Source organism: Mus musculus, chromosome 6 (assembly GCF_000001635.26).
Source record: "Mus musculus strain C57BL/6J chromosome 6, GRCm38.p6 C57BL/6J".
NCBI lineage: Eukaryota > Metazoa > Chordata > Mammalia > Rodentia > Muridae > Mus > Mus musculus.
This window is the reverse complement of record NC_000072.6, coordinates 5,271,175-5,298,779: the sequence shown is the minus strand read 5'-3', so window position 1 is coordinate 5,298,779 and position 27,605 is coordinate 5,271,175. Positions and strand designations below refer to the sequence as shown.

The 27,605-nt window shown below is 42.0% G+C and overlaps 1 protein-coding gene across 2 annotated transcripts in view; it reads left to right on the top strand.

The window, feature by feature from the left end:
* Positions 1–434: 434 nt before the first annotated feature.
* The window catches only part of Pon2 (paraoxonase 2), a 33,726-nt gene continuing 6,555 nt past the window's right edge, over positions 435–27,605 (top strand). The window contains exons 1-6 of one of the 2 annotated variants that reach the window (XM_006505122.2): positions 435–568; positions 9,697–9,767; positions 19,968–20,061; positions 20,853–20,908; positions 25,614–25,779; positions 26,329–26,455. In XM_006505122.2, the coding sequence (XP_006505185.1) occupies positions 25,671–25,779; positions 26,329–26,455 (236 nt within the window). In that variant the 5' untranslated portion in view covers positions 435–568; positions 9,697–9,767; positions 19,968–20,061; positions 20,853–20,908; positions 25,614–25,670. The remainder of the gene's footprint in view (positions 569–9,696; positions 9,768–19,967; positions 20,062–20,852; positions 20,909–25,613; positions 25,780–26,328; positions 26,456–27,605) is intronic. The other variant, NM_183308.3, reaches the window with a different exon arrangement.

Here is a 27,605-nt window from a genome sequence, read left to right as displayed (position 1 = left end):
AAATATAGAAATGTTATACACACGTATGTGTAATAACAAAACTAGTGTATGACTGTAGATATGGCTCAGTACTAGCCTAATATGAACAAAGTCCTGAGTTTGTTTCCTAGCTTCTCAAAGCCAAAATTATACACAACAGAGGGGGAAAGTATCCTCAAACACCAGGCCAAAACAGCAAAAAGCAAGCCCAAACTTAACTAAATTAAGGGAACTCCGCAGAGGCCACCCTAAAGTTTTCAGGGAGCTGAGCAGGTGCAGCTGCGCGAGGATCGGAGGCTTGGCGGGGTGTTTGTGAAAGGAATCAAGTTCAGTTGGGTTCCCACGCGGGCATGTGCGGATGTGCTCCGAGGACGAGGCGCCGGGCGGAGCCTGGGCTGCAGAGCCGGCGCTCGGGGCGGGGATCGGGCGCGGCTCCGCGCTCGGGGCGGGGAGCTGGCCCAGCGTCCGGAGCTGCTCGGTCAGGCCCGAGCCAGACGGCGGGCCGGTCCCGCACCATGGGCCGGATGGTGGCTCTGAGTTTGCTGGGCATCGGGCTGGCGCTGCTGGGCGAGCGGTTCCTAGCGCTCAGGTAGGTGCTGCCGAGGGTCCCGGGTCGGGAGTCCCTAGGCTGGGACCGCCGAGCTGATTGGGGCGCTCGCGCGGCGGGTGGGAGGGGGTGAGAGGGGGGGAGGTAACTGGAGAGAGAGCTTGTTTAGTTCGGGGGGGGGGGGGGACCGGATGGAAGGAAGAACTTCGGATAGCTACCGGTGCTCCGTTTAACCGACCCAGTCCACTTCCACCAAGACCTAGACACTTTGGGAAAAAGTTTTCCAGCGCTTGCTGGTGCCGAGGTTCCTCTGCCTAGGCTGACAAGAGAGAGCTTTGCAAATTCCCCAAGGGCAAACCCAGTGCTTTAATTTGAAAACAAAACCATTACTCATGCGTGGACGCTCTAATTATACAGCTTCATTTTAGGTCACTGGTGCTGTTCTGCTCAGCCGGAACCCATCCCTCCCCAGCATTAATAGTTGGTGAAACTTCAGGGTTTCCGTCTTGGCGCTGGAGATCAAAGACGCTTGAGAGAGACAGCTACTGTTCTTACATCATTTCCTTATTTATTGACCAGAGTCCCAGAAGCAGAGCGAGCGATTGTTTGTTCTGGGTAGACATCATACTTTCAAGTTACCAATTCAAACTTTATAAACTTCTTGCAAAAGTGTTCCGGAACAGTAGTACTCAGCTCCTTATAGGGTTAAAGAGAAAAGACAGTCTTCTGTAGGCGTTCTGGGAGGCAACGTAGACTCAGATGAGGAAGGCGGGCAAGTCTGAAGGGTGTGCTTCACACTGGGCCTCTCTCTAATAGGCAAAAGGGAAGCGCCGGCACTCATTGGTTGTTTAGCAGCAAACTGCTATGAGTCTTGCATTGTACAAATAAGCCCGAAGGGCACAGCAACGGGGCCTGGATATTGGGATCTCCCGGAGTCTTGACGTCCAAGTAGCACCATGTGAAACATTCTAATTCAGTTGGTTCTGATAGGGCATCGGCCTTGGGTTTTGGGTGCTTTTCTAAATTTTAAATGAATTCTTGGTTTTGAGACGAAGTCTCACTGTGTATCCTCTGTTTTGAAGCTCAGTCTGGTCTCAAAACTCAGGATTCTTTGGTCTCCTGACTTCTGCTATTATAGGCACACGCCAGCATGACAGTCAGATTTCCTTCTCTTCTCTTCTCTTCTCTTCTCTTCTCTTCTCTTCTCTTCTCTTCTCTTCTCTTCTCTCCTCTCCTCTCCTCTCCTCTCCTCTCCTCCCCTCTCCTCCCCTCTCCTCTTCTTTCTTCCTTTTATCTTTTTTTTTTTTATTTTTAACGTTTATATCTTTGCTAATAATGTGCAGTGTAGCTCAGGGACAGAGCACTTGCCCAGAATGCACGAAGCTTGGGATTCTAGCCCCAGCACCACACTACAAAATCACAACACGAAGCACACCCCTCTCTTAGCAATCCTCTTGTACAGTATGCATTAAGCATTGAGAGATGCTGGACTAGGCATGGGGAAAGCACTTTGGGAATGATAAAGGAGACCCAGACTGCATCCCCAAGAATGAGAGTCAAATCAAAGTATAGCACATCTTGCAAGGCAATTCCAGTGTCCCATAGCTGCAGCTTCACTTAGAAGAAGGCCCTGTGAGAAGTGGACATGGTGGGAGCACTGCAACAGGGAGAAAGTCAGCCTTATGCCTGTGCCAGGGAATGGCAATGTGGCTTCATTGTCATGGCACGGAAATGCTTCTGCTCCTGTAGACTCTCCACACATTGGATGGGTCGGGCTAGCCTTTGTTTTTAATCGATAAATAATAAACACACATACTTATGGGCTAAGGTGTTATATATAACGAGATCTGCAGTGATTACCACAGCAGTCACCGTAAGCACTTGCTTTTTCTTTGAGATGAGAATGTTAAGCATTCTTTCTTCCTGGTTTGAAGCATACACTACTATTAGCTCACGTCACTGCACTGCCTGTCTTCTAATCAGACCATTCTGCCCTTTGGCCAGTCTCGCTGCCGCCAATGGCTCGGCCTTATCCTTGAGTAACTACTGTTCTTATTTTTTTTTCATTAGATATTTTCTTTATTTACATTTCAAATGTTATCCCCTTTCCTGGTTTCCCCTCCAAAACTCCTTATCTCCTCCCCTGCTCCCCAACCCACCCACTCCTAGTTCCTGGCCCTGGCATTCCTCTACACTGGGGCATAGAACCTTCACAGGACCAAGGGACTCTCTTCCCATTGATGACCAACTAGGCCATCCTCTGCTACATATGCAGCTAGAGTCATGAGTTCCACCATGTGTACTCTTTGGTTGGTGGTTTAGTGCCAGGGAGCTCTGGAGATACTGGTTAGTTCATATTGTTGTTCCTCCTATGGGGCAACTACTTTTATATTCAACTTCTATTCATATCTGTGAATTTTCCCATTTTTTCATTCTTGCTTCCTTCACTTCTTCCTTCCCTCCCCTCTCCTCTCCTCTCCTCTCCTCTCCTCCCCTCCCCTCCCCTCCCCTCCCCTCCCCTCCCCTCCCCTCCCCTCCCCTTCCCTTCCCTTCCCTTCCCTTCCCTTCCCTCTCTCCTTCATTCTTTCCTTCCTTCCTGGCTCTTTAAGACAGGGTCTCTCTTTGTCTATCCCAGACTGGCATCTGTGTCATGAAAATCTTCTCGTCTCAGTCTCCTGAGTATGAAAACCACATACATGCAACACCGTGCCTCTACAATCCCTTTCTCTCACTGTATCTGTTGTATAAGTCCCCCCACATTGTCGTTTCCCATTTATCTGTTGATGGGAGGGCGCTTAGGCTGTTCCTATTTGGGGCCTGTTATGTATCCTGAGCCTCCTGGGATGCGAGCATCTCTTCAGCACTGACTTCTCTCTCTTTGGATATATCTCCAGTCCTGGGATTGCTGGTCATATACGAGACTTACACTTTAACAAGTTGTAGGGCGTCTCCGTTTCTGTTTCACAACGTCACAGTACTTTCCACCCACAGAAAGTAAAGGATGCCTTTCTGAACAAGGTGTGTGGCTCAGTGGTTCAATGTCGAGTCCGTGGGAGCACGTGTTCAAGCTCCAGAGTAGAGATGAGCTCACTGCTGCTTTCTCTCTTTTTGGCAGTAGTCGTTGTAACTAGAGCAAGATTGTATCTCTTAGAACATTTTATTTGCATTTCCCTGATTATCAGGGATGTAGGTTATTTCTTCATAACCACAGTAGCCATCATTTATCTTTTTCCAAGAAGTCTCCACTCAGGGTGGTTGCTTATTTGGAAACTGGGTTGTTGGGTTTTTGTTTGTTTGCATTGCTCTGTTTGCTAATGGGTTAGGTGTGAGCTAATGCAGGTTTCTGACATGTCCTGGCTGTTAGCGATGGTATTGCAAGTGTGTCCTCCCATCCTGTGGCCATTTCTTAAATCTGCTGATCGCTTGCTTCGTTTGGCAGGCGCTGTGCAGTCTGGTGTTGTCCATTGGTGTTTTTTCCTGCACTCTTTAGGCTCTTGCAGTCAGGTGCTTCTGCGCAGCCCACTCAGCTTTCAGTAGTAAAAATGGGACGTGAAAATTCCTAGACTCCTTCAGTTATCACCGATGGTTGAACCATCATTGTTTCCACAAACTGAAATTTTCTCGATGAATAGTCAACTCTTCCCCCTTTCCTTATTCACATTAAGGTCCAAAGCTGAAGTCTCTTGGATTGACAGGTATAGTCACAAATTAAGAAAAAGTAAATATACCCATCAGGGATGCGACTGAGGAGATGGCTAGTAGAGGGCATGAGATGCAAGGATGAGGACCTGAATGTGAACCCAAAGGACGCATGCAAAAATCCTACATGGCCATGTGGGCCTGTAAGGCCAGACTGTCCCTAGGCAGTACAATGGAGAGCAATAGAGGAAGGTACCCAGTGTCCTCATAGGATTTCTGTATGTATATATGAGTATATATATCCACACACCCACAACACATAGACCCACACACATGCACACACACACACACACACACACACACACACACGCACACACATGGACACATGGATACACATATACACGTCCATGTACATGCATGGACAGGCAAATATACACACACATGCACACACTGAATGCAGAGGTGCGGAGGGTAAGTAATTTACAACTTGGTGCAAGCTTTCTTTATAAAGCTCTGGCTAAGATAAACTTCGATGAGCAGTGATTTTAGAGCTAGTGACTTGGTGACTTCATTGGCAAGCTGAAACTCCGAATAGAGTGATGCAAGAATGTAGGGTGAAATGTTATATAGTTTGATTGTCCCACCCCCACCTCCCAAAAAACAATCAGGTTTTTCCAGTTAAGTTGGAATTTCAGATTAACAGAGAATCATTGTGTGTGTGTCTTCTATGTGTGTTTGTACATGTATGCATTTATATGTGTCCATGAGTGTGTATGTTCCCATGGAGGCCAGAGGTGAACATTGAGTGTCTTCCTCAATTGTTTTCTACATTATGTTTAAAAACAGGGTCTCTCATTGAGCCAGGAGCTCGCTGATTCAGCTACACTGGCTCACCAGCAGACTCCATGGACCCTCCTGTCTCTACCTTCCCCGTACAGGGTTTCAGACCTGGTCCTCTGCATCCAACTTTCACACAAGTGCTGAGGGTGAAACTCGAGTCCCCGTGACTGTGCAGGAAGCACTTTATCCACTGAGCTATCTCGGCCGCCCACGTCATTCTTTAGCACAATGTACATATAACACATTTTAGAAAAAGCATGCAGTTTGAGACACCATTTCACTAAAGGTAGATTTAGCTGAGCACTCTATATTGCATATGGTGACCATGTATGTGACTGGAGCATAGCCTGACTCTCCTGCCTGCAGTGTGGTGACATTCTCTCAGACTCGCAGGGTCTACTTCAAAAATCAACAGGCTCTGAGATCCCTGCAGGAAAGGATTTCAGAGCAAGGAGAAGGCCCTGGGCTATGCACTCTTTTTGCTTTAACCAGTCCCTTCTCTCTGTTCAGCTATTAAAGATGAGATGTTGGCTGTCAAGCGGTTTCTCTCTCCCAGGATGCCCACTTAAATTTTGACTTGAGTTTTAGCTAAACAGTGGATACACTTTCATTAAGTTTGTCCCCGATGGATAAATGTCATTGAAGTTGTCGTTTATCCCACTGAGCTGTAGCTGGCTGTTTCCCCCGGGAAGATGCTGCTCTGTAGCCACCCTTTCTGCCCCTCCCTTCTTGAGCAACAGAGGGGAAAGTAGAAGTAGGCCAGCACTCCCAAGCTAGTTGCTGTCTGTTGCAAAGACAGACTTGGACAAGTCATGAGATTTGAGTACACTAGAGGAAAAAGAGTGTGGGCAGGAACCCCGAGACACAAGTCTCAACAATTTGCTTGAAGCTTGTCACCTTCAGAACTTTAATATATTTTATTGTTGTAATTTGTGTGTGTGTGTTGTGTGTGTGTGTGTGTGTACACGTATGTGTGAATGTGCTCAGAGGACAGTCAATTTCTAGGAGTCAGTTCTCTCTACCTAACTCCAGTTCTAGAAATAAGACTCAGATCATTGAGATGGAGTGGCGAGTACTCCTGAACACTGAGCCATCTCAGCAGCTGATGCCTGATACCCTTTCCCACAGTTCTAACGGTAAGTGGTAGAGTTTTCTACAGACCACGTCAGAAGGGGCAGCCTCTTTAGCTATGCTTTGGCTACCCACCACACCCTCCCAGCATTTCTTGTGAGACTACGATGTGCTGATCACATTGTTCAAAGTATAGTGCTTCTCAGCCTATGGAGATGGCTCAGTCAGTAAAGTGGCCACAGGGCAAGCGTGAGGACGTAAGTTCAGATCCCCAGCATCCACATAAAAGCTACCCACAGGAGTGTGTGCCTATAAACCCAGCATGCACTCCTCAGTAAGGAGTAAGGAATAGGCAGAGGCAAATCCGTGAAGCTCATTGGCCAGCCTGTTTAACCCATTAGTGAGTTCCAAGTTTAGTGGAAGATCCTTTTTCAAGAAATTATGTTGCCAGCTACTGATGTAGACAACTGAGGTTGACCTCTGGCCTCTATATCTGCATGTACACATGCAAATACACATATCCTCACACGCACAAACAACATATACACATACATATACATTAAATAAGTATAGAACATGTTTATACTAAGCAATAAACAAATAAACCTTGAAAGAAAAAAGTACAGGATCTCATGTAGCCCAGGCTGGCCTCAAATTCCGTTTGTATTCTTAAGATTACAAACTTTTACAGCCAAACCCAGTTTATGTGGAGTTAGAGTGAAGTCAGGGTTTTGTGTGCACTTAGGCAAGCCCTCCACCAGCTGATCTATAGCCTCAACCCCAAAGGTCCATTTATTGACAGTTGACTAGAATGCTCTTTGAGTTTTTCTGTCTTTCACTGACTTCTTAGAGAAATAGCTTCCTTTCTCTAATTCACATGTGAGTTATTGACTTCTGGAGTGATTTAGCTGCGAGCCCACTGGGGAACTCCTTACCGCTGCGGCTGCACTCTAGGCCAGCTCTTTAGTTTTTAGTACACTATGGCCCAGTTCCCACACAGCTTCCTGGCTTCTCTGTGGTTGAGCAAAATTCCCCAGGTTTGCATGCCTAAGCACATTTCAGTTACCCAGTGTAAGCATTACAGGGGCTGTAGGGGCCAATTCCAAAGGGCTTTCTAAGCCTGTGTATAGAAGATAAAGGCCCCCTTTTATATACATGTGTACGCTGAAGATAAAGAGCTGTCACCTTTCTTTTAAACTCCTGGGCAGTGAGATCTAGGGAAGGCTGGCTGGTGTTTTCAGGGGTTTTCAGGGTTCCCCTTATCCAGCAGGTTGCACCATTGTGTTGCATGTCTAAACTGCTACCTGTCACCAGGTAAAATGACAGCTAACAGCTCTCTGTCTGGATTCACTCTGGGTGGGGACTGCTGTCTCCAGAATAAAAAAGAGATTGGTTTCCAATTAATGACTGTCAGTTAAGAGTCTATGATTTGTAGCCAGATAGCTCAAAGCATTTGAAAACTCTGTTTACCCTATGCCCTTGACTAGAAACTTTGATTTTCTGTGTTGAGAGAAACACATGGGAAACAAGCAACTATATTATTTGGATACTTGTGTGATTTAACCATTCCCTCTTGACTTCATGTCTTCATCTTTCTCTTTCTCAAGCCTGCAGAATGGCTGCTGATGGGCCAAGCACTGTGCATGTGTTTCAGTTGTGGAAGAGGAAGGAGGTGACAGCTGACTCTCCTTTGGGGGGCTTTCCCTATTAGGAACACAAGTTTTTCAAAACTTAATTCCTATGAGTATACCTCAATGCAAAAAAGTCAGGGGTTCTCCCACTTCCACAGTGGGAAGACAATGAAAGAAGGGTGAACAGTGGAGATGATGCTGTTTCTAGGGGAGCCATTGCATCTGGGGTCTACAGGCAGGGGCAGCGAGTCCTTCCAGGGCAAATGGCTAGCAGTTAACTCCTGGCATATTGAGCCTCAGGGGATTTTTAAAAAATCTCCTTTTCATTTTATAATGAAGAAGAGCCAGGTGAAAATTATTTGATTAACTAAAGGTTACACTCGGTTTTCGGTAACAGAACTCTACAGTTTTAATAGTAGGTAGACTGTATCTCTAAAGATAGCCCAGTAAAACTAACCTAGCAGATAGCCCTCCTTAGTAACCCAAGTTCACTCTGAAACAAATGGCTCACAGATGCAGCTGAACCTCTTCTCTGAAACAGATTGCATTTAATCACATAGTTCGTCGACTTAATGGTCGTCCAGCTGTTACCATCCCTAGTTTTGTACAGTATAGCCGGCTTCATAAGCAGCTTGTGTAAAATCAGCCTCCAGACCAACACAGGATGCTTACCAGAACTCATGGTCCAGAGGTATCTGCACATTTCTGGAGCCACACAATGTTAGTGGAATCGGGACGTTTTCTAGGTTGATCCTTACTGCATCCATGAGAAACACTGAGGCCAGCAGAGAGCCACTAACCTGCCGGAGGTCATGGCTGTGCTACTGATAACCCAAGAACCCAGGTTTCTTCACTCCTCTAGGAGAAGAGTACCAGGAGACGAGTTAAGACTGCCAAACAGTTACAAGGAAACTTGCTCCTATCTCTCTGAGCTGGTTTTATTGTGCATAGGACAGGTTTGATGGTACCCAGTTCATGAGGTTAGTTGAGGAATTGAGTAAGTTCTCTGAGATTATCAGATTAAACTGTAGTCAACTTAGCCCTGTGCCAAATAGATATTTTTGCTATTATAGTAGTGTATGGATAATGTATAGAGTAATATTTAAATAATACTACATATTACTATTATCGATATTTTTATTACTATAGTATTATATAGGTAATATATATAGTAATACTTAAATAATACTATATATTACCATTATAGATATTTTTACTATTTTTTCCCTTATTCACTGTAACCACTGACATCATTTGTATTCGTACTGTTTTTGCTACAGCTGCTTCAATTATTTATGCTTCTTACTGTAATTTGCCTCCTAAATTGCTCTAGGGACATGTGGGAGTAAGATTTATTATATTCTATTACATTTGTTTTAAAACTTTCATTTATTCAATGTATTTTTACTGCATCTGTACTCACATACTGTTTATTTTCTTTATGGCTACATTTCAAGTAATGTAATATTTGATTTTATTATTTTTATTTTGACACTAGAAAGATGGCTCAGAGGCTACAGCGCTTACACTACAAGCTTGACACAGTGAATTCTAGCCTCAGAACCCATGTGAAGGGTGGAAGGAGAGAACTAACCCCACAATACTGTCCTCTGACCCCACACACATATTCTGAGACCTGCTGTCACCCGATCAACACACACGTTATCCACACATACAATAATAATAACTTTTAAGATCTTATTTGTAAATTTTACATATGCTATGAACAGCTACAATGTGTACTTGATATGGACCCATAGGTGCTGAGTTATCTAGGCCCAGCCATCTTTCTATTTGGTTAAGCCTGTAGGGTTTCTCTTTCTCTAGGTCTGGAAGGCAGAGACTGGAACAGAGAGGTGCACACACCAAACTCTTGTCTTGACTCTTAACTGTACAGGCTGTGGGAACCACTGTTGGCCGTGTAACATTCCATGCAGCCCGATTGTCAGGGAACACATACACAAACAGTTTTCTTTTGCTTTCCAACAGAAGTCGACTTAAAGCCTCCAGAGAAGTAGAATCTGTAGACCTTCCAAACTGCCACCTCATTAAAGGAATCGGTATGTATGGGAAGATGCTGACCATCCCTTTTGACCTCAAACTTCCTGTATTTCTTCTTGTTAGGCTGATTAGTTGTGCATATGTTTATTGATATATATATATAATTTACCTTAGGAACCTCTGAGTTGTGTTTGTATAGTTGAAACTTTACATGGTCCCGGCAGTCTGTGTTCCCAGCAATGAGAATTTGGAAGGAAGGTATGCTCTGCATAAGCAGGAACACTATTGATTTTGTTGTCCATCTTGCCACCAACATCTGGTTTTATCCCTGATGTATAATTGATCCTTACTTCAATTTATTGGAAACAACAACAGCTCTAGTGTATTAGTCACTCTTCTGATGCTGTGAGACACACCATGACCAAGGCAATCTATAAGAGACATCGTTAAACTGGGGCTTGCTCATAGTTTCAGGGAGTTAGTCCGTGCATCTGGACTAAGAGCGCAGAAGCAGACAGACAGACGTGCCACTGCAGCTGTAACTGAGGTCTCACATCTGACCCACAGTTTTCAAGCAGAAAGACTAGGCCTGCTTTTGAAATTTCAAAGCCCACCCCTTCCAGTGACCCACCTCATTCAACAAAGCCGTATCTCCTAGTCTTTCCCAGCTGGTTTTTCTAACTGCCGGCCAAGCATTCAAACATACAAGCTTATGGAAGCCATTCTCTTTCAAAACCCCAGAAGCAGCAACAACAAATTCTTCTTATTTAATTTTCTCAGCTGTGAACACAAAAGGGAGAGCAAATAACCAGGGTGGGCCCTGACCTCTTGACTCTATGCAGAATACACCAAGGTGTCGAGTCTTAGCTGCAGCATATCTTCCAGGACTTTTGTTTATTTTTGCTAACATTTAAAACATCTGTGCGACATGAACACTAAGGGGAAGATAAAATTTCTACATGTCATTCTGTAGATTTGATTCAGGAGGCTGCTAGAACGGTTGTTATAAGATGGAGTGTAACCTACTGTGAGCTCTGCGGCCTGAAGTGTTTAGTTGCCCAGCTGAACTCTTTAGTAGACCAAATCAAGATGGCTTAAGTTTCCATCTCGAATTTTTTTCATTCCCTGTAGTTAATTCTGTGTGTACTAGTCTTAGACGTAAGAATACATGTTAACACAAGTTGACACGAGGAATTTCCCATGTGGCTTGTTTTCCAAAGTACTGAGAACAAAACCCTGAGCTTCCCCCTAGGCCTGGTAACTCAGCAAGTCTTGTGAATGGAAATATAGTGCCCAGTCACATTCTGCTGTAAAAGGTAAATAAAGATGTAATAAAAAAATAAATAAAAGAGCAGCTTTTGTCTGCACAGACTCCGAGGGCCTCCCCACCCTGTCTCTACAGTTTCCTTCAGGGCAGAGTCCCTGTCTTGTTGTTTTTTACCTTTGCCATTTACCAAAGTCCCCAAGACTTAGTAGGTTCTTAGTAATTACAGTTAGCTTATCAATGGGTGACAGAAATGCTGGTTTTCTTGAAGGCAGCTAGCTCATGGTGTAACTAGAGATAGACAGATACCAGAGCACCCTGTTTCCCATTCTGTTTCTACTACACATGAACATGGCCAAAGCTCGGTCTACTTATTAGTTACTGATACTGTTGACTTTGTAATTGGAGTGAAGGTTTTTAAACTTTAAAACTCTTGAACTCTTTCCTTAGAATACTTTAAGAGATGTAACATGGAAGTAAGTAACGTTATGTTCTTTTCAGCCTTTATAAGACAGCATTTGGTCATGGGTAAGACTACTGGATTTTTTTAAAGCAAATTAAAATCTATATTACACAGAGGTGTCCTGTTTCTTATAGCTAGTAACACTGTTAAATACATTTTGAATATTTCCAGTTTCACTTATTACTATGCTTTGGCCACTTATATCCAAGTAATTACCTTCCCTTTTTAAAAATACTTTTTAACATTATTGTCTATGATAAGTTCATATGAATATTATATGTTCAATGTAATCTACAGTGGTAAATAACACAATCTTCACCAAACTTCATTCTTTCACAGAAATAACTCTAGGGATAACCCTGTTTCCTTTCCTCTGATATCCTTAGTGAATACTCAGGCATATACATACTTGGCTGTTGTCACAAATGGCATTTGAATGAGCTCTTGTTCTTCCTGCTGTATTATCTCTATTCCTGAATGGTGTGAGCAGCTCTATGTATTGACACATGTATATCTGTCTCTTAGGTCTCTCTCTCTCTCTCTCTCTCTCTCTCTCTCTCTCTTTCTCTCTCTGGGTGTGTGTATGTGTGTGTCTGTGGGTGTGTGTATACACAGTCACAAGTACATGTGTTCAAAGCTGCATATATGTGCAGGGGCATGTTGGGGGAGCATTCATGTGTATAGATGTGGGTGCTGTAGGACAACCCTAGCTAGTGTCCTTAGCTGCTGGCCACTTTGATTTTCTTCACTTTGTTTTGAGTCAGTTTTCTCTCATTTACCTAGCCAGGATCGAGCTCCTGTCTTTATGTTTGCAAGGCAAGCACTTTTTCAGCTGAGCTATCACCTTAGTCCTACCTCAGGGTTTCTTTTCTTGATGTTGTTTTGTTTATTTGTTATTTGTCTCCCAATGTAGCCCTGACTAGCCTGGAACTCACTGTATAAACCAGGCTGGCCTCAAACTGCTTGTTGTTTTTAATGTTTTTACTTTCAATGATTTATTTACTAAGTCTCTTTTAAATGTACACTTGACATCTTGGAAGGCTTTTTTATTTCTTTAATTTTTTAAAAATTTACGTGTATAAAATGCAGAATTTATTGTTTTAACCATCTGAAGTGTAAAATCTAGTAATGAGTGGGAGAGGGAGGAAGGAAACTGCAGTTGGAATCTTTTAAGAATTATGTGTATAAAATGCAGAATTTATAATTTGAACCATCTGAAGTGTAAAATTAAGTAATGAGTGGTGATGGGAAGAGGGTCACAGAAAACTGCAGTTGGGATGTGATATCTGAGAGGAAAATAAACAAAAAGGAAAAAGTCTATTTCATTATTAGTGACGACTTATTTTGTATGCCAGGCTAAGCTGGAACTCACTGTAATTCAGGCTGACCTTGACTCATAGCAATCATAATGTTTTTGCCTCAAAAATGCTGCTATTACAAGGATGTGTGAGCATTTTCTGTAGTCTATTGTAGAACATGCCACATTTGTTTACACACTGAGTTGCTAATTATAATCCCTTACCTTATAATTTCCTGTTCAGATTACAGAGTATTTCCCAAAGGAATCTCATCTTGGTCATATTAATTTAGGAAAGGAGTTCCACAGACTATCTCAGAAGTAAAAAAGGGCCTGGGGTATTTATTTTGATTTCAAAATGAAGGAATAACTGATGTCAAAGAGCACCCTGTGTTGTCAGGATATAGAAAAGGGCTTCTTCGATTTTACAATTTTCATCAGATTGCCCCAAATATCTCAAAATAAATAATGGTAGGAGTAAAACCTCGTGAAACACGCAGCCATGAGGGAGGTCTTTATTTGAGAGGGATGTATGTTTGGTTTATTTGTTCATTTGAGGATAAAGGAGAAAAAGAAGAAAAAAGGTGAAGACAAAAGAGTAATGGAAAGCAAAAGAGATGGAAATAGGGAAGAAGAGCAAATAAAACAAAGATCAAACAAAAAAACAAAGTGAGAAAATGAATAACTGGTCAACCTTCCAAACTACCCACAAGGGGAAGTGCGCATAAGATTTCCATTGCACTCTTTTTACGTCAGAGGTGTTACAGAGTTACCTCAGCATACAAAGGTATGCCACAGTCTTAAACGTGTCCAGGAAGCTAATTAATACTTTTAACAGAAAAAGTGCAGTGCAGCACTTTGCTAAATACTATCTATTTTTAAATACTTGGGCTAAAGCTGACTACCTATAGTTTGTTTTAAAAACACATTAATTTTTTAAAGACTTATATATTTCATTTATATGAGTACACCGTAGCTATCCTCAGACACACCAGAAGAGGGCATCGGATCCCATTACAGATGGTTGTGAGCCACCATGTAGTTGCTGGGAACTGAACTCAGGGTCTCTGGAAGAGCAGTCAGTGCTCTTAACCACTGAGCCATCTCTCCAGCCCACATTAATTTTTAATATGCTATATGTAAGTAGCAAAGCTTAATTATGAAGCACACAAACTTACAGTAATAGAACTGACTTTCTCCTGTTTGGTCATAGTATATAAGGACCATAAAACAAATCTTTGTTCGCCAACTGTATCAAGCATATAAATTTCAGATTATTTTTCTTTCTTAATTTTTTGAATGGTAACTGTTTATGCTTCTTTGCCTGCAATACTATAATTTATACATATATGTAGTCTGTAATGATTAAATCAAATGAATCCGATTTTCATCTCCTCATATACACTCATTCACTAACTACTACATATTGAATATCTTCAAATTTTGCCCTTTTTGTGATTTTAAAGGACCTGCTTAGTGGGTATAGACTGAACTTACTCCATTGTACTGTAGAACATCAGAACGACTTTGGGTATGGATTATTCAGCCTGTTAGTCCCTGTCCCTGACCTTCCTAGCGTACAGTGACCTCTGTTAAAGTCTCTATTTCTGTATGACAAACATTTAGTTTTTTAGATTCCACAACTGAATAAGAACAGGTTACTACCATCAACTAAGAACAGGTTACCATATATGCTTCTGAGCCTAGATGGTCTGGCCACACAATACTCTTCAGTTCTAGCCATGTTACTACAAATGAGAGGATATTGTCCTTTGCATGTTTGTTTTTGTAGTATAGAAGGTTTTTTGTTTTTTTGTTTTTTTTGTTTTTTTGTTTTTTGTTTTTTTTGGAGATATTTTCATGGAGTAGCCCCAGTTGGCTTAGAGTTGTTGTTTTTTTGTTTGTTTGTTTACCTCAACATGGCCTCAAACTTACGGTCTTCGTACCTCAACCACTTGAGTGCTGTGAATATAAGTATGTGATCCCACAGTTGACAAGATTTCACACTTTCGTAGCAGAATAATATTCTAATATAACTACAAATGGGGGCTAACAATTTTTTTTTATGCCTAGTCAAACATGGGTGGACATCTTGATTGATTCTACATCTTAGTAGCTGTAAATGGTCCTTCAATAAGCATACCCATACAGATAGGTCTTTATTTAGTGACTTTATTTCCTTGGAGTGATTGCTAGATCACAGTTAGTTTGTTTCAGTTTTTATGAACACTGTAACTACACTCTTATCCACAGTGGCTGTAGTATTTATACTCAACATACACACACACACACACACACACACACACACACACACAGAGAGAGAGAGAGAGAGAGAGAGAGAGAGAGAGAGAGAGAGAGGGAGAGAGAGAAAGAGAGAGAGAGAGACAGAGACAGAGACAGAGGGAGAAGGGGGAGAGGGAGAGGGAGCAGGAGCAGGGGATTTGCAAACTTTTCAGTTGGGTTTTGAATTTTGGTGTTTGGTATGGTTTTGCTGTTGGATTTTCTGAGTTCTTTATGCATTTTGCATACTAACCCCTTGTCAGATGAACGGTCGATTGCACAGGTTCTCCTGTTCTTTGGGTATACTCTTTACTCTGCTGATGGATCTCTTAGACCAATCAGTGGTCATCATTGCTCTTGTATGTCTCTGTGCAGATCCTTAACAGAAAAACTGTTGTCTTTAGGAAATGTGTCAATTTTTAGTAATCATTAATGAACTACCATCAAGTTGACAAGACTGTTAATGCCACCTGTTTATAACCACATAAGTCCAAACAGCAAAAGTTCACTTCAACAAAAGCAAATTATCTGGCTTACTAAAGAGTTTCCCTGCAGATCTCCTGCTGGTCCCTTATCTTTTATGTCTATTTCTCGTGAGTTCTGTCCCCTTTCCTGCATTGCTGTTGTAATAGTTTCCTAGCTCCTTCTCTCTCTCCTGGGTTCTCATGGTACTCCTTCTCCTTACTGTCCTCCAGACATTTAAGAGGAGCGCCTAGACTAAGGTCCAAAAGCCAGGCTGACTGTATTTTTGTTTTATTTTTAACAAAGCAAGTTCCAGAAGTGAGGGTTTGGTAGAGTCACATATAATCCAGCAGCTCACTTTATGCTGCCTCCTGGCAGGAAAATGCAAAGGAACCTCAGAACTGGTCTTGCCAGCACCAAGAGACATCTATGAAGGGTGTGAGGCAAGAGTGGGAGGCTGGGTCACTGGACTCTTCGGTTACTTTTGCTATTGAGTTAATAATTGTCACATTATCCAACAGCCCTGGGCTCCGTGAAGACCACCTTCTGTGAGTTTCAGTCTCACAGAAGACAATAGGGCACAATCAGACACATTACTGGACAAACTGCCAAACATGTTCCTGTTACAGCTCACTGGGACGGAGCGTGCCTCTGAGGAAAACAAGGCCCGTAGCATTTGTATTCTGAGCAGGCGTCTGTCTGTGTTTCTGACCTTTATGTGGTGATGTGTGTGAGCTGCTGTCTGGAATTGGAGAGAAGGAGGAAGTCTGTCACCTGTGCCCCCTCTCCTGAAGTGTTTAATGCCTCTGAGGCTCTTCAGCAGCCAACAGAGCGGAGAAGATGAGCGATCAGAAGCACATTTGGGATACATTTTTAGATCTATTACAATTGTGCTTTTTCTCATTCTCATTTGCTTTTGCCCTGTGGTTAGAACACAGCATATGAATGTTTGTTGAGTGCCATGCTCATGACCTGTAATGGTTAATAAAACTTGTGGATATAAATATTGACAGTATCTGCCTATCAAATGGTCTTTGACTACAAGGAATACGGGTGCTGGACCAACATCCCCATGCACACGAAATCACCTTTTTATGATAGGCACAGAGGTAAGGATGAACTATTTGGGGAAACTTTAGTAGTTGTGCACTTGACAATAAGCTCTGCAAGAGTAGAGACTCCTTCCTGCTAGTGCTCTGTCTTCCTTCCCACAACTCTCTCTCTCTCTCTCTCTCTCTCTCTCTCTCTCTCTCTCTCACACACACACACACACACACACACACACACACACACTGCATTGCTACCTCTATCATTATTGGAAATGTACTCGGTAACATTTTAAGAATTTTAGATGTATATCTATCATATATCATATTATAATGTCTTTCTGGCTTAAGGAGTAGCAGGCATTTACCCCATAGCATACAAGATGCATCTTCTGTGGAGAAGAAAGATAGTTTACAACTTACTGCATTTGTAAACTCTTCTTTGTCTATATTATAGACAAGCTTTTACATACTGACAGTTTAGTACAATACCCGTATCTATGTAACAAAATGCGAAGAACTGGTTAGGTTAAACTTAGCTTAAGAATCAAAACAATTTAATTTTCTAGAGTTATAGCCTAAGACAAAGCTTTCAATTTCTCAGTTGCTTTTCTCCAATGCTGCCCTCCTCCCTCTCCCTTTTCCCCCTCCTTTCCTCTCTCTCTCTCTCCCTCCCCTCCCCCTCACTCTATTACTCTTTCCTGAGTTAGTTTTGGATTTAGAGCTTCTCCATCTACGATACAATCTACCCATGTAAAAAAGACACTGGCAAGTTCCAAACCATGAGAAACATATTTGTATTCTTTTTTATTTCTTTTTATGGCACATAAGAATCGAAGGCCCAAAGATTTCATATAACCTGTAAATTATTTTTCAGTGTAGTATCTTTTGTTTTTTTCCTGGGTTATGGGTTAGAGAAGTGAATCAAAATTTCAGAAAGAAGCAGGGTGGGGTGGTATAGGCCTGTAATCCTGAAACTTGGGAGGCAGAGGCAGATGCAGATGCAGATGCAGATGCAGAAGCTATCGTAAGTTCAAGGCCACCTTGGTCTATTTTGAGAATTTCAGACTAACCTGAGCTAAAGAAGAGGTTTCTTTAGATCTTTCTATTATGTGACAGTCTGGCAGAGGGTCAGGTGATCAATCAGGTGACTGCTTTTCTCGTTGTCATTCAGGGACAAAGGTTGAATGAAGTAATAAAACTGTCTCCAACATATTGCTTCCATTTTTGTCCAAGACTACAACCTTGTTTGCTGCCATTTCACTGCAGGATAGAGTAAGAAAAGAATGTACATAGATTTTTTAAATTGTATTTTGCCCAGTAACTGTGTTTATTTTTTATCCTAATGTCCTATTGACCTGGGCTTATACATGTGGTCATCAGTGCTAGCAAGAAGCCAGTAAGCCGTGGCAGCCGTGTTGCCAGGTGTCTGTTGCTAAGAAGGAACCAGGAAAGTATGGAACCATGAAACCACTGGGCTTCTCTCACACAGACGGTCGACAGCTGCTGAAATAACAAGAAACAAAGAAGTGTGAAACCAAGAAACATCTGGCCTTCTCTGAGACAGACAATTGCTGAAGCAAGAAGGGTTAAAAGCAGATGTGCTAAGTGAGAATTCCCAGAGAGAGGTTTTTAAAGGAGGTTTTAAAAATAGAGTTCAATATTTGAAGTGATAATGATTTTAGTAAACAAAAAACATTTGGGAGAAAAACCTCAAATTTGGAATTGCCCGTGACTGAATTTACAAAGTGAAATTTATCTGTCCTTCATTCATGTTGATTTCTCATTGTGTGGAAGTAAGAGGACAGCTCTGGAGAGTGGACCCTGTAGATCCCAGGACTCAGGCTCAGATAGTTCGGCTGTACGACAAGCTCTACCCACTGAGCTACCTAGTTGCTTAAGTGTGGTGTTTTTAGAGAGAAACCACATTTCTCTAATGGAAAGTTCACCAAATAATGGGCTGATAACTTTTAGGTCAGACCAAAAGACTCCAATTCCCAGCAGGAGAGTGATTGATTGGTTAATTGATTCATTGATTGATTTCCAATTTGCTTAACCTTTCAAAGACCCCCCTTTTTTATATATAAAGTATGGGAAAATAATTCAGCTTCTCAGTGTTCTAAAATTATGTGAGATTATGAAAATTGCTTACAAATAGCTCATAGTTTGCATACATTGAATTACATCAGCAGCTATCTCCACTGATATTGCTACAAGGGAGGAAGCTTTTCCCTGCAGAAATCATCACTGACGTGGTGATGTGAGATGGTCAAAACCTGCTGTGAGATTAGCTCTAGACACAAACATGGGCAAGTAGATTCCGAAAATGTCCCACAGTGTGCAAGACATGAGTATCAATTTACTCGCTAAAACTGGGCCACAGGATAAACAGAAAGAAGGTTCAATGTGGCTGAAATGAGGTGTCGTTTGGAGTGGTCTCCTTAGTTATTCATGCACTACTGTTATTTGTGAGAAATTGCCTCGTTATCTTATGAGGTATTGATTCGTTTACTTATGCATGCATTTAGTGTTAGGTTTGGTGCCTGAGCACAGGCCCACTCAGCCAGGCATGAATCCTCTCACAAAGTGATACCAGGAGCCTGTAGAAAATGTGAAAGGCACAAAGGGTAAATTAGAAAACGAGTCACTCATCATTTTCCCACTCAAGACACAGGGGTGATGTTATTGTCACAATTTTTTATGTGTATGAATTTGTACATATTGAAGTTACATTTTCTGAAATGATTTTCAGGGGGAAAATGTTAATTAATTGACTTCCTACTACGCAGATGCAGAAAAAAATACCCACACTAGAATTGTGTCTGTGTGTGTGTGTGTCCCTGTGTCTGTGTGTATCTGCCTGTCTGAATGAACCTGAGTATAGACCACCTGTGGCCAATGATAACTAACTTCTAAACTCCTAAACTTATTTAAATATTGTGAGTCTTTCTTTTTGTTCAGTTCAAGCATGGACATCAAAGCTGACATTAATAACATAGCATCCAAAGCCACAGATTGAACATACAAAGATGTCTGGTGATTCTTAGACATTTGGGGTTTATCACAGACCCTTACATGATCTTCTATAAACCAAGGACTCTTGTCACAGAAAGATCTCATCTGCCTCTGTACAAGCCATTTTTCAGTGCACAGAACATCGGCAGGTTCACTGGATCTTGAAGCCTATCTGTAGCCCTTCAGAAACCCAGCTAGGGTCCCTTCCCACCTCTAGAACATGCTTAAGTGTCTTTGTATAAGCCTTCATTCTGAAGACCAGGCAGAAGGGTCACTGTTATAATCTAAACTTTCTTATGTTCTTAATTATGTTTTGCTTTTGTGTTCTATAACAGAGTAAAGAATACTGGGGTGGGGGGAAGGTTTGCACCCGTGGGTAGAGTTATAAATCAAGACCAGATGGTGACATAAATGTTGTTTTTATTTTGACAGCATAGAAATATTCTTAGCTATGACCTTTGGAGTGGTCTTAAGGAGGAAGATTGAATCTTGTGGACTGAAAGAATGTGCAATGATTTAGCTTAATGTGAGCCATTTTTATCCTTTTCTTGTGTTTGGATCTCTATTATCTGTCTGAAATGTGTACAGTGAGGCCATGGGGAAGGTCTTCTGTCTAATTATTTGCTATGCTGTGTGGAAGGTACCTCAGACAGTCAATATCAATCAATAGTAATTGTAACCTGGCTCAGAGACTGGAGTCAGAAGCTATAGGTCTATGGTACTTTTCATTAATTTTCTTTTGCTAGTTTTTCTATAATTTTAAGATTAATTTAGAAGCTGTGTTTGCTTATGAGAACAAATAGCCACTGTTTCTTTTCTTTTGCTTTTTTTTTTTGAGAGAGAAAGAGAGAGAGAATGTAATCCCAGGTGTTTTCTCTCTGTTAATGAGAAAAATGTCTTTTTGCTTCAGATTGAATGAGCAGAGCGGGGGGACGGGAGATTTGCATGGCTAAATGACTGTGGGCCCTTCCTTGTGGAAGTAATATTCCCCTGCTGTCAATTACTTCTATCGAGACATCTGGATGTTTATCCTAGAAGTGTGCAGATGTCAACTTGTTCTGTATCGCACTTGGAAATGTGGTGATAACTTGACTTTGATTTGAGTAAACATGAAATATCTAGCATTTAAAGTCAGAAGTTCACTGTAGGAAAGAGTTTAGACTGACGTTTATTAAAAACAATGGTGCCTTGGAAAGGAAATTGGAGCCCTCCCTAAAGAAATAGACACTCAGATAAAGTAAACAAAGCTATAGTTACACTTTCTTAAACCAATAGCACAGTTTGATAATGCTATTTATCTACTCCTTCAACTTGCAGAAACTGGAGCTGAGGACATTGACATTCTTCCCAATGGCCTGGCTTTCTTTAGCGTGGTGAGTACCATTTTCTTGTCCCATGTGCAGTGAGGGACAGACAGGGCCATTAATTTAAACCCATAGAATAGAAACAGATTTTAAATTCCTCATCTCTCAAAGTAAATTCTGAGAAAAAGACGAGTCAGGCTATGTAGGGAAAAGTCCTTAATTTTTTCTGAGTGTAGGTAGAGGTGAAAGTCTTTGCTTGCTAATCAAATGTCTCTTGTCTCCCAGTTGCATAGCGCTAGAATGTTCCAGTTCAAATTGGTTTTTTTATCGTGTTATTTCAAAAGGTATCTGAGGCTTGAAGAGATGGCTCCCTTGGTATGGTGTTCCTTAAGCAAGCATGAGGACCCGAGTTTCTATCCCCTGACCCCAGGTCTAAAAGCAAAAACAAAAAAGAATACAGCAGTGGGTGCTGTGTAATCACAGCATTGGAAGGGATCAGGGGCCAGAGAACCCAAGTTCACGGAAAGACCCTTGCTCATAATTAAAGTAAAGCGGGGAGATTTGCAAAAGTGGCTCAGCAGGTAAAGGCTCTTACTTCCAAGCCTGACGGAAGGTGAGTGTAATGGAACCCAGGTAATGAAAAGAGAAAAAGTGACTTCCACAAATTGTCCTCTTACCTCCGCCTGTGTTGATGGACACACCACACACACACACACACACACACACACACACACACAGAGGCATCACTGTGGGTATAGACACTACCAGTATGCTATTTTCAATGTAGCATCTATTCTTTCCACTATGATTTACTTTGAGCACTTCAATTCTGTATTCATATATTCCTATATGCCAGGTTCCCCAAACTGTGGCCCTAGCTTCTTCCCCACAGTAGCTCATCATAAGAGAAAACTTTGCAACTACGATTATTCATATGCTTCTCTTTTGTTGAAGAATTCCTATATGTTGATGAATAATTGACCTTCTGAGTATCTGATAGAGAGTCTTTCAGACTCATTGTCTGTGTGCCTTGGACACACAGAGTGTATAGATGAACGGCAATTGAGTGCTTCTGACCCCATGTTCCTGGCTTGAGCAGAAGTCAGAGCCTTTCATACCGTCCTTGTCCAGTTTCTATTGAGGAAGACGAATCTGACTCCTCAGGCTGCCTGTGGTTATTTTTTTCTTCTCAGAAGCCATTCTTGTGAGGATCTAAGACTCAGGAGAGAGATGGAGAAACCTGGAGATACAGTAGAAGAGACACACAACACTAATAAAATAACTACTGAACTTATAAGAAAGGCCAGAGCACTCGACATGGAAGAGACATAAGGTTGGCGCACTCCAAGGGCTCCTGATGGTTCCTGTATGAAGGACTCTGAGCAGCTGGATGGACCACTGCTGCCAAAAGAAATGCTGTGGCCTTCAGAAGGAGCAATGACATTTATATTTAACTCCAGTAGACAATTTTAAAGGAAATGAATTAGAATGAATTAGGGCACATGCACAGTAGAACTCTGGGTTTATTATGAAGCGTGTGCCTAGGGAGAAACCACAGGTTTGCTGGTCAGAATTACTCATTACTAGAGAGGCCATGATCCTGAATAAAGAAGGAGAGGATGGCATTGTGGCTTTGGTGGTGATGCTGATATCTGTTTTTAAGGATGTGTTCTTGGACATCTAGAACTTAACTGTTTAAATATTTTTACTTCCAAAGAAATGACTTTGAACAAGACGAAGACGTCCATCCAAAACACTGAAATCCCCAATCATTTAAGTTGATAAGCTTAAGACTTCCATGTCAACTTGTTTTTCCTGCTATCGGCTGTTGATCATTTTGATTTTCCTAGTTTTCATTTACCCCAGCAAAGTCTCTAACACTCCATAGCACATAAGCCCTTCTAAACACATAGTGCTTACATTTTGGGGAGTGTGTGGGGGCGTGACTTGCTTTGGTTTCTGACACAAAACATCTCCTAAACCACCCTACTCCCACACCCCAAAATGGGTTTTTGATGCATCACAAATCTGACATGTTTGATAACCAGCAAGGTGACACAGAGTAGACTAGAACAAAAAAAGGTGAATATATGTCGTATTGCTGGAGTGTCTCTTTAAAATGCCTGCACTGGGGGGTTTTATGTTATGTGTGTATTGATGCAATTAAACATAAAACAAAAGTTTAAAGCAGAGAATATGGAGATAATTGAAGGTGTTACTATAGTCATGGATAGCGATCACCCTCGTAGTGCTCAGATGATGGAGTCACACTACTGTTAAGAGACATAAGTCAAGCAAGATTAGTAACTGCTGAATAGAGCTGTCGTGAAACACTGGTAGAGCTGTAGCTCATTCTGCTACTGGGCCAGCCAGCATGAAAGTAGGCAATTACAGACAGTCCTTAAAAATTCAGAGTTTCAGCTGGGCAGTGGTGGCACACGCCTTTAGTCCCAGCACTTGGGAGGCAGAGGCAGGCAGACAGCCAGTGCTATGCAGAGAAACCCTGTCTCAAAAAAAAAAAACAAAACAAAACAAAAAACAAAAACAAAAACAAAAAAAAACAAATAACAAAAGAATTTAAGAGTTTTCTCTTCTGTCCATTTTTGTGCATAAAAGTCTTTGTGTCTTTATTGCACCCTTAAATTTACACAAAATATAGGAAACTGAATATGGTAGTGAATTCACATAGCTCTTATCACCCTTAAGGTTTTTCTTAAGAATAGAAAGAGTATTCTGCATTTTATAGTCAGACAGACAGTCCAAATCATCTCTGCAAATGCCACAAAATCTAGTTATACAACTCAATCCTCACACTTGATTGAAAGTTCCAAGCAAACTAGAAATAAGAAGAATTCCCAGAAACCAACAGCAAACACCATTCTTAATGGCAAAACATGAGCTATGCTTCCATTAATGTTCAAGAGGAGGGAAAGGCTCTGTACCCCACCCCCGCCCGCAAATATTACCAGCCCACGAGAGTTCCTAATAACCTAATACAATAAGAAAAGGGAACATGGGGAAGAAGTCAAAGACAAGTGGTCATTGCTTTCAGATAATGTGGGCCTCATTTTCAGATGATGTTTTTTAAATAACCTAGAGATTCAACCGGCAGTCTGTCACTAATAAGAGAAGATTTGAGTTCAAAGTAAACATATAAAATATTAGAGCTTTCCCAGTGCTGTATAAAAGACCAAGTAATTAACTGTGTTCCACTCAGACAGAGGTGCTCTAGTGATGATTAAATAGTGCTATGTTAGAGGAGAGACACTGGTACCAGGATGAGTCCCAGAATGGTACCAGAGTGGTATGAGACATCAAAAGAATAAAATAGAATGTCCTCTATCAGACCAGTAGGAAAGTAGTGATCCAGGGTGGGGTAAAGGAAACAGTACAGATAGATGGGAGAAAGGGTGGGGTATTTGCCGAGTTCCAGGTTCTGGGATTTAGTAGGAAATAGAAGAGGGTCCTGGCACAAATTCCTACCACTCTGGTCAACATGTCTGATGGTGATAGAGAGACAGGGCAGTGGAGAGTACTGATTCTGGTGTGTGTGGCATGATGCTGTCATTTGGAAAAGGAGCTGAGGTCTCTCTGGTTAGGGACATTGCCCAGAATTCAGGTGGATGAGAGTGTAAATCTTGTCTATAAGCTGAGAAGAGGCTTTCGGACAGTAAGAAGGGTGTACAAGCCCCGAGGCTTGAGGAAACCAGCTGGATGGAAGGTGGTGGCAGCCTTCTCTGCAGTACTACCTACAGTGTAGTTGCTCATGTAGGTATTAAGGTGTATGCATGCCAAAGGCACTGGGGTAATAGAGAGTGGCAAGCTAGGAAGAGAGGGATGGGATAGGTCAGGCCACTTGGTACTGCTTGGATGAGGGCCACATCATCACTGCTTGGGAAGGTGACATCTGGAATACAAGTAAATAAATTGAGAGACTGAGCCCTGCATCTTTAGAGGGAAGCATTTCTGGGCAGATAGGTCTGGGAGTAAACCCTGGCATGAGAACATGTTTGCTTATTGTGGAGGGTCCTGAAGCCTGGATGCCTAAGACATTGTGGGTATGGGAGAAAGTCATGGGGTGAGGAGAGAGATGGGCATGAGAGGTGGGGAGGGTGAGAAAGGCCCATCATGCAGGGGCTTCAACCCATCCTAAACCTTCCATTGTAATCAGACCGAGTTGGGGAGCATTAGTGTTTTGGTTAAAGGTGTGTCATACATAATCTGCCACAATCTGGATGCAGAGGGAACATCGATGATAAGGAAATAAGGGCAGAAGCAACAGAGCCATTTTCCTAGTCCTCAGTGTCAATGACAGTAGCCATGGAGGAATGGAGTCATCTAACCATATCTGGATGAGGGATATTCTTTCAAGATAACACCAACAGGTTTTGTTGACCAGATCTCAAGTCTTCCCGCCTCTTGCAGAGTTCAGGCATGGGATGGGAGAGTTTCTACTCTCCTGACCTCCTGCTCTCCCTGGAATCTCTCAGACCACTACCCATTGGGGAGCCCTTCAGGAGAAGGAAGAGCTGCATCATTTGTCAGAGCTACAAAATTATCTGTTGTTTAGTTTCCAGCTCCCAGTCACCATTTCTTCTTTGGTTCTGCTTCCATTTGTGTTCCTGGCTTTCTGTCCCACCCTTTTTCTTTGTGTCTGTGGCTCCACGCCACTAACTTTAACTAAAGTTGCCACTTCTAAGTCATGTAGAGTAGACACCTAATTCATCAACATACTTAAGCCTTTGTCTAATTTTTCCTCCCACTGTTTCCAAAGGGCCTCAAGTTTCCAGGGCTCCACAGCTTTGCACCGGATAAGCCTGGAGGGATACTGATGATGGATCTCAAAGACGAGAGACCGAGGGCGCTGGAGTTGAGAGTCAGCTGGGGCTTTGATCTGGCTTCGTTTAACCCACATGGCATTAGCACTTTCATAGATGACGGTAAGAGTTGATGAGCTGCCAAGGTGAAGAAGCACACAGAGCTTCATCGATGGCTGTGGGAAATAGCACACCCACACACCTACCCAATACCCCCCCACACACACACACACACCCATTGGAAGGAGACAATGACCTCATGAAACAAGCCTGTGTTCTTCCTACCAACGGCTCATTCATATGTCTCCTAAGCTGAGGGTTGAAGTATCTAACAGTTAACAACCAAGTCTTAGATTTCCAGACTTATTCGTATGGCTGTGATCACTGGATTAAAAAGAACTAGATCTCCAAATGAGTCTATGAATGCATTAGGCATGAATTCTGTATTTGGAGTATGGAGCACTCCATCTTACAGGTCAGGGAGCCAGTGATCAGCACTAACACTGGGTCAATGGTAATGGGAAGGGCCAGCAAGAAGAATGATCTGTGGGGGCGGTGAACAGCTTGTATCTTCAACCTTCCCGTGCCCATGCTATTGAAATGTCAGTAGCGCCTGCCCGCCGATCCTGTATATGTGTCTTATAACGTAGCTCTGTCCTTCTCATTCTTTAGATGATACAGTTTATCTCTTTGTTGTAAACCACCCACAATTCAAGAGTACAGTGGAAATTTTTAAATTTCAAGAAGAAGAAAATTCTCTGTTGCACCTGAAAACAATTAAACACGAGCTCCTTCCAAGGTACTTACTTTCCTCATTGTTCTTATTTTTTGTGTGCTTTTTTTTTCAAAAACATACTTCATATTTCCTCTTTTATTATATAAATATCAGTTTAACCTTTTGCTGTAAGAATATAAACATTTTAAGAGGATCTTTGTTATTTATACAAATTCACAAACAGTACAATTAATTGATAAAGGTCTCTGGGTTTCTCCATGGTCTCACATGTTGCTGTGGAAGACTCTAAAAAAATAAACAAACAAAATATCCAACAAAAATATACATCCTACTCAAAATCGATTTGTTTTAAAGCCACCGTCCCAACTCCCCACCAAAAAAAGTCATCTACTCCTCCATTTAGAAACCCAAGTTTTCAAACCCACAAGCTCCCGTTTCAGGAACAGAACAGACAGGACACGAAGTTCAGTCTCCTCCCTTTCACGTAGCCTCAGGCTCTCTGCTGACCCGGAGCTCCCAGACAGGACAGGAAGCCTCACTAGCTAACAGCCTCACTAGCTAACCTCTTGGTGGGAAGACTTGCAGGAGGGTTGGGGTGGGGCATAATTTGCATATATAATACTCCTCTTCAAGACTCAAATCTGCATCTCAAACAAACAAACAAAAAGGAAATTCTGCTCTCATTTCTCCCATACATTTGTTCTATAAATTAAATCAATATAGAAACATGGTTGGGTCATCAAAGCCCAATAGGCTGGGTGTGTGTGTGTGGGTGGTGGTGGTGGTGGTGGGGTGTCATAGCCAGGATTCGGAAGTGGGGCACACTGGTTAGAGGGAGGCTGGGAAGAAGCCAAAACCAAAAACAGATACAAACCCAGTGGGCATCTTTCCAGTCTAGGCACAAAAATGTTTCAATCTCAAATTCTTGTAGAATTCCAGGGCTTAAGAGAAAAAAGTAAACTAAAATGAGGTAGCCAGAAATATATATCCTTGTTGTTCTTATTTGCCTGGCTATCTCTGGCATTTCTATGTGCATATGTAGATGTGCATGTGTGCGTGTGTGCGTGTGTGTGTGTGTGTGTGTGTGTGTGTGTGTGTGATGTATAAAGTCTAGAATGCTCTGTAATTTGAGTCTTTTTAAGCCATGCTGCCACAGGTAAAAATTCTATATAATGACATTTTTTTTTTCCTTTTTAACTAAAACTTGTGTGGC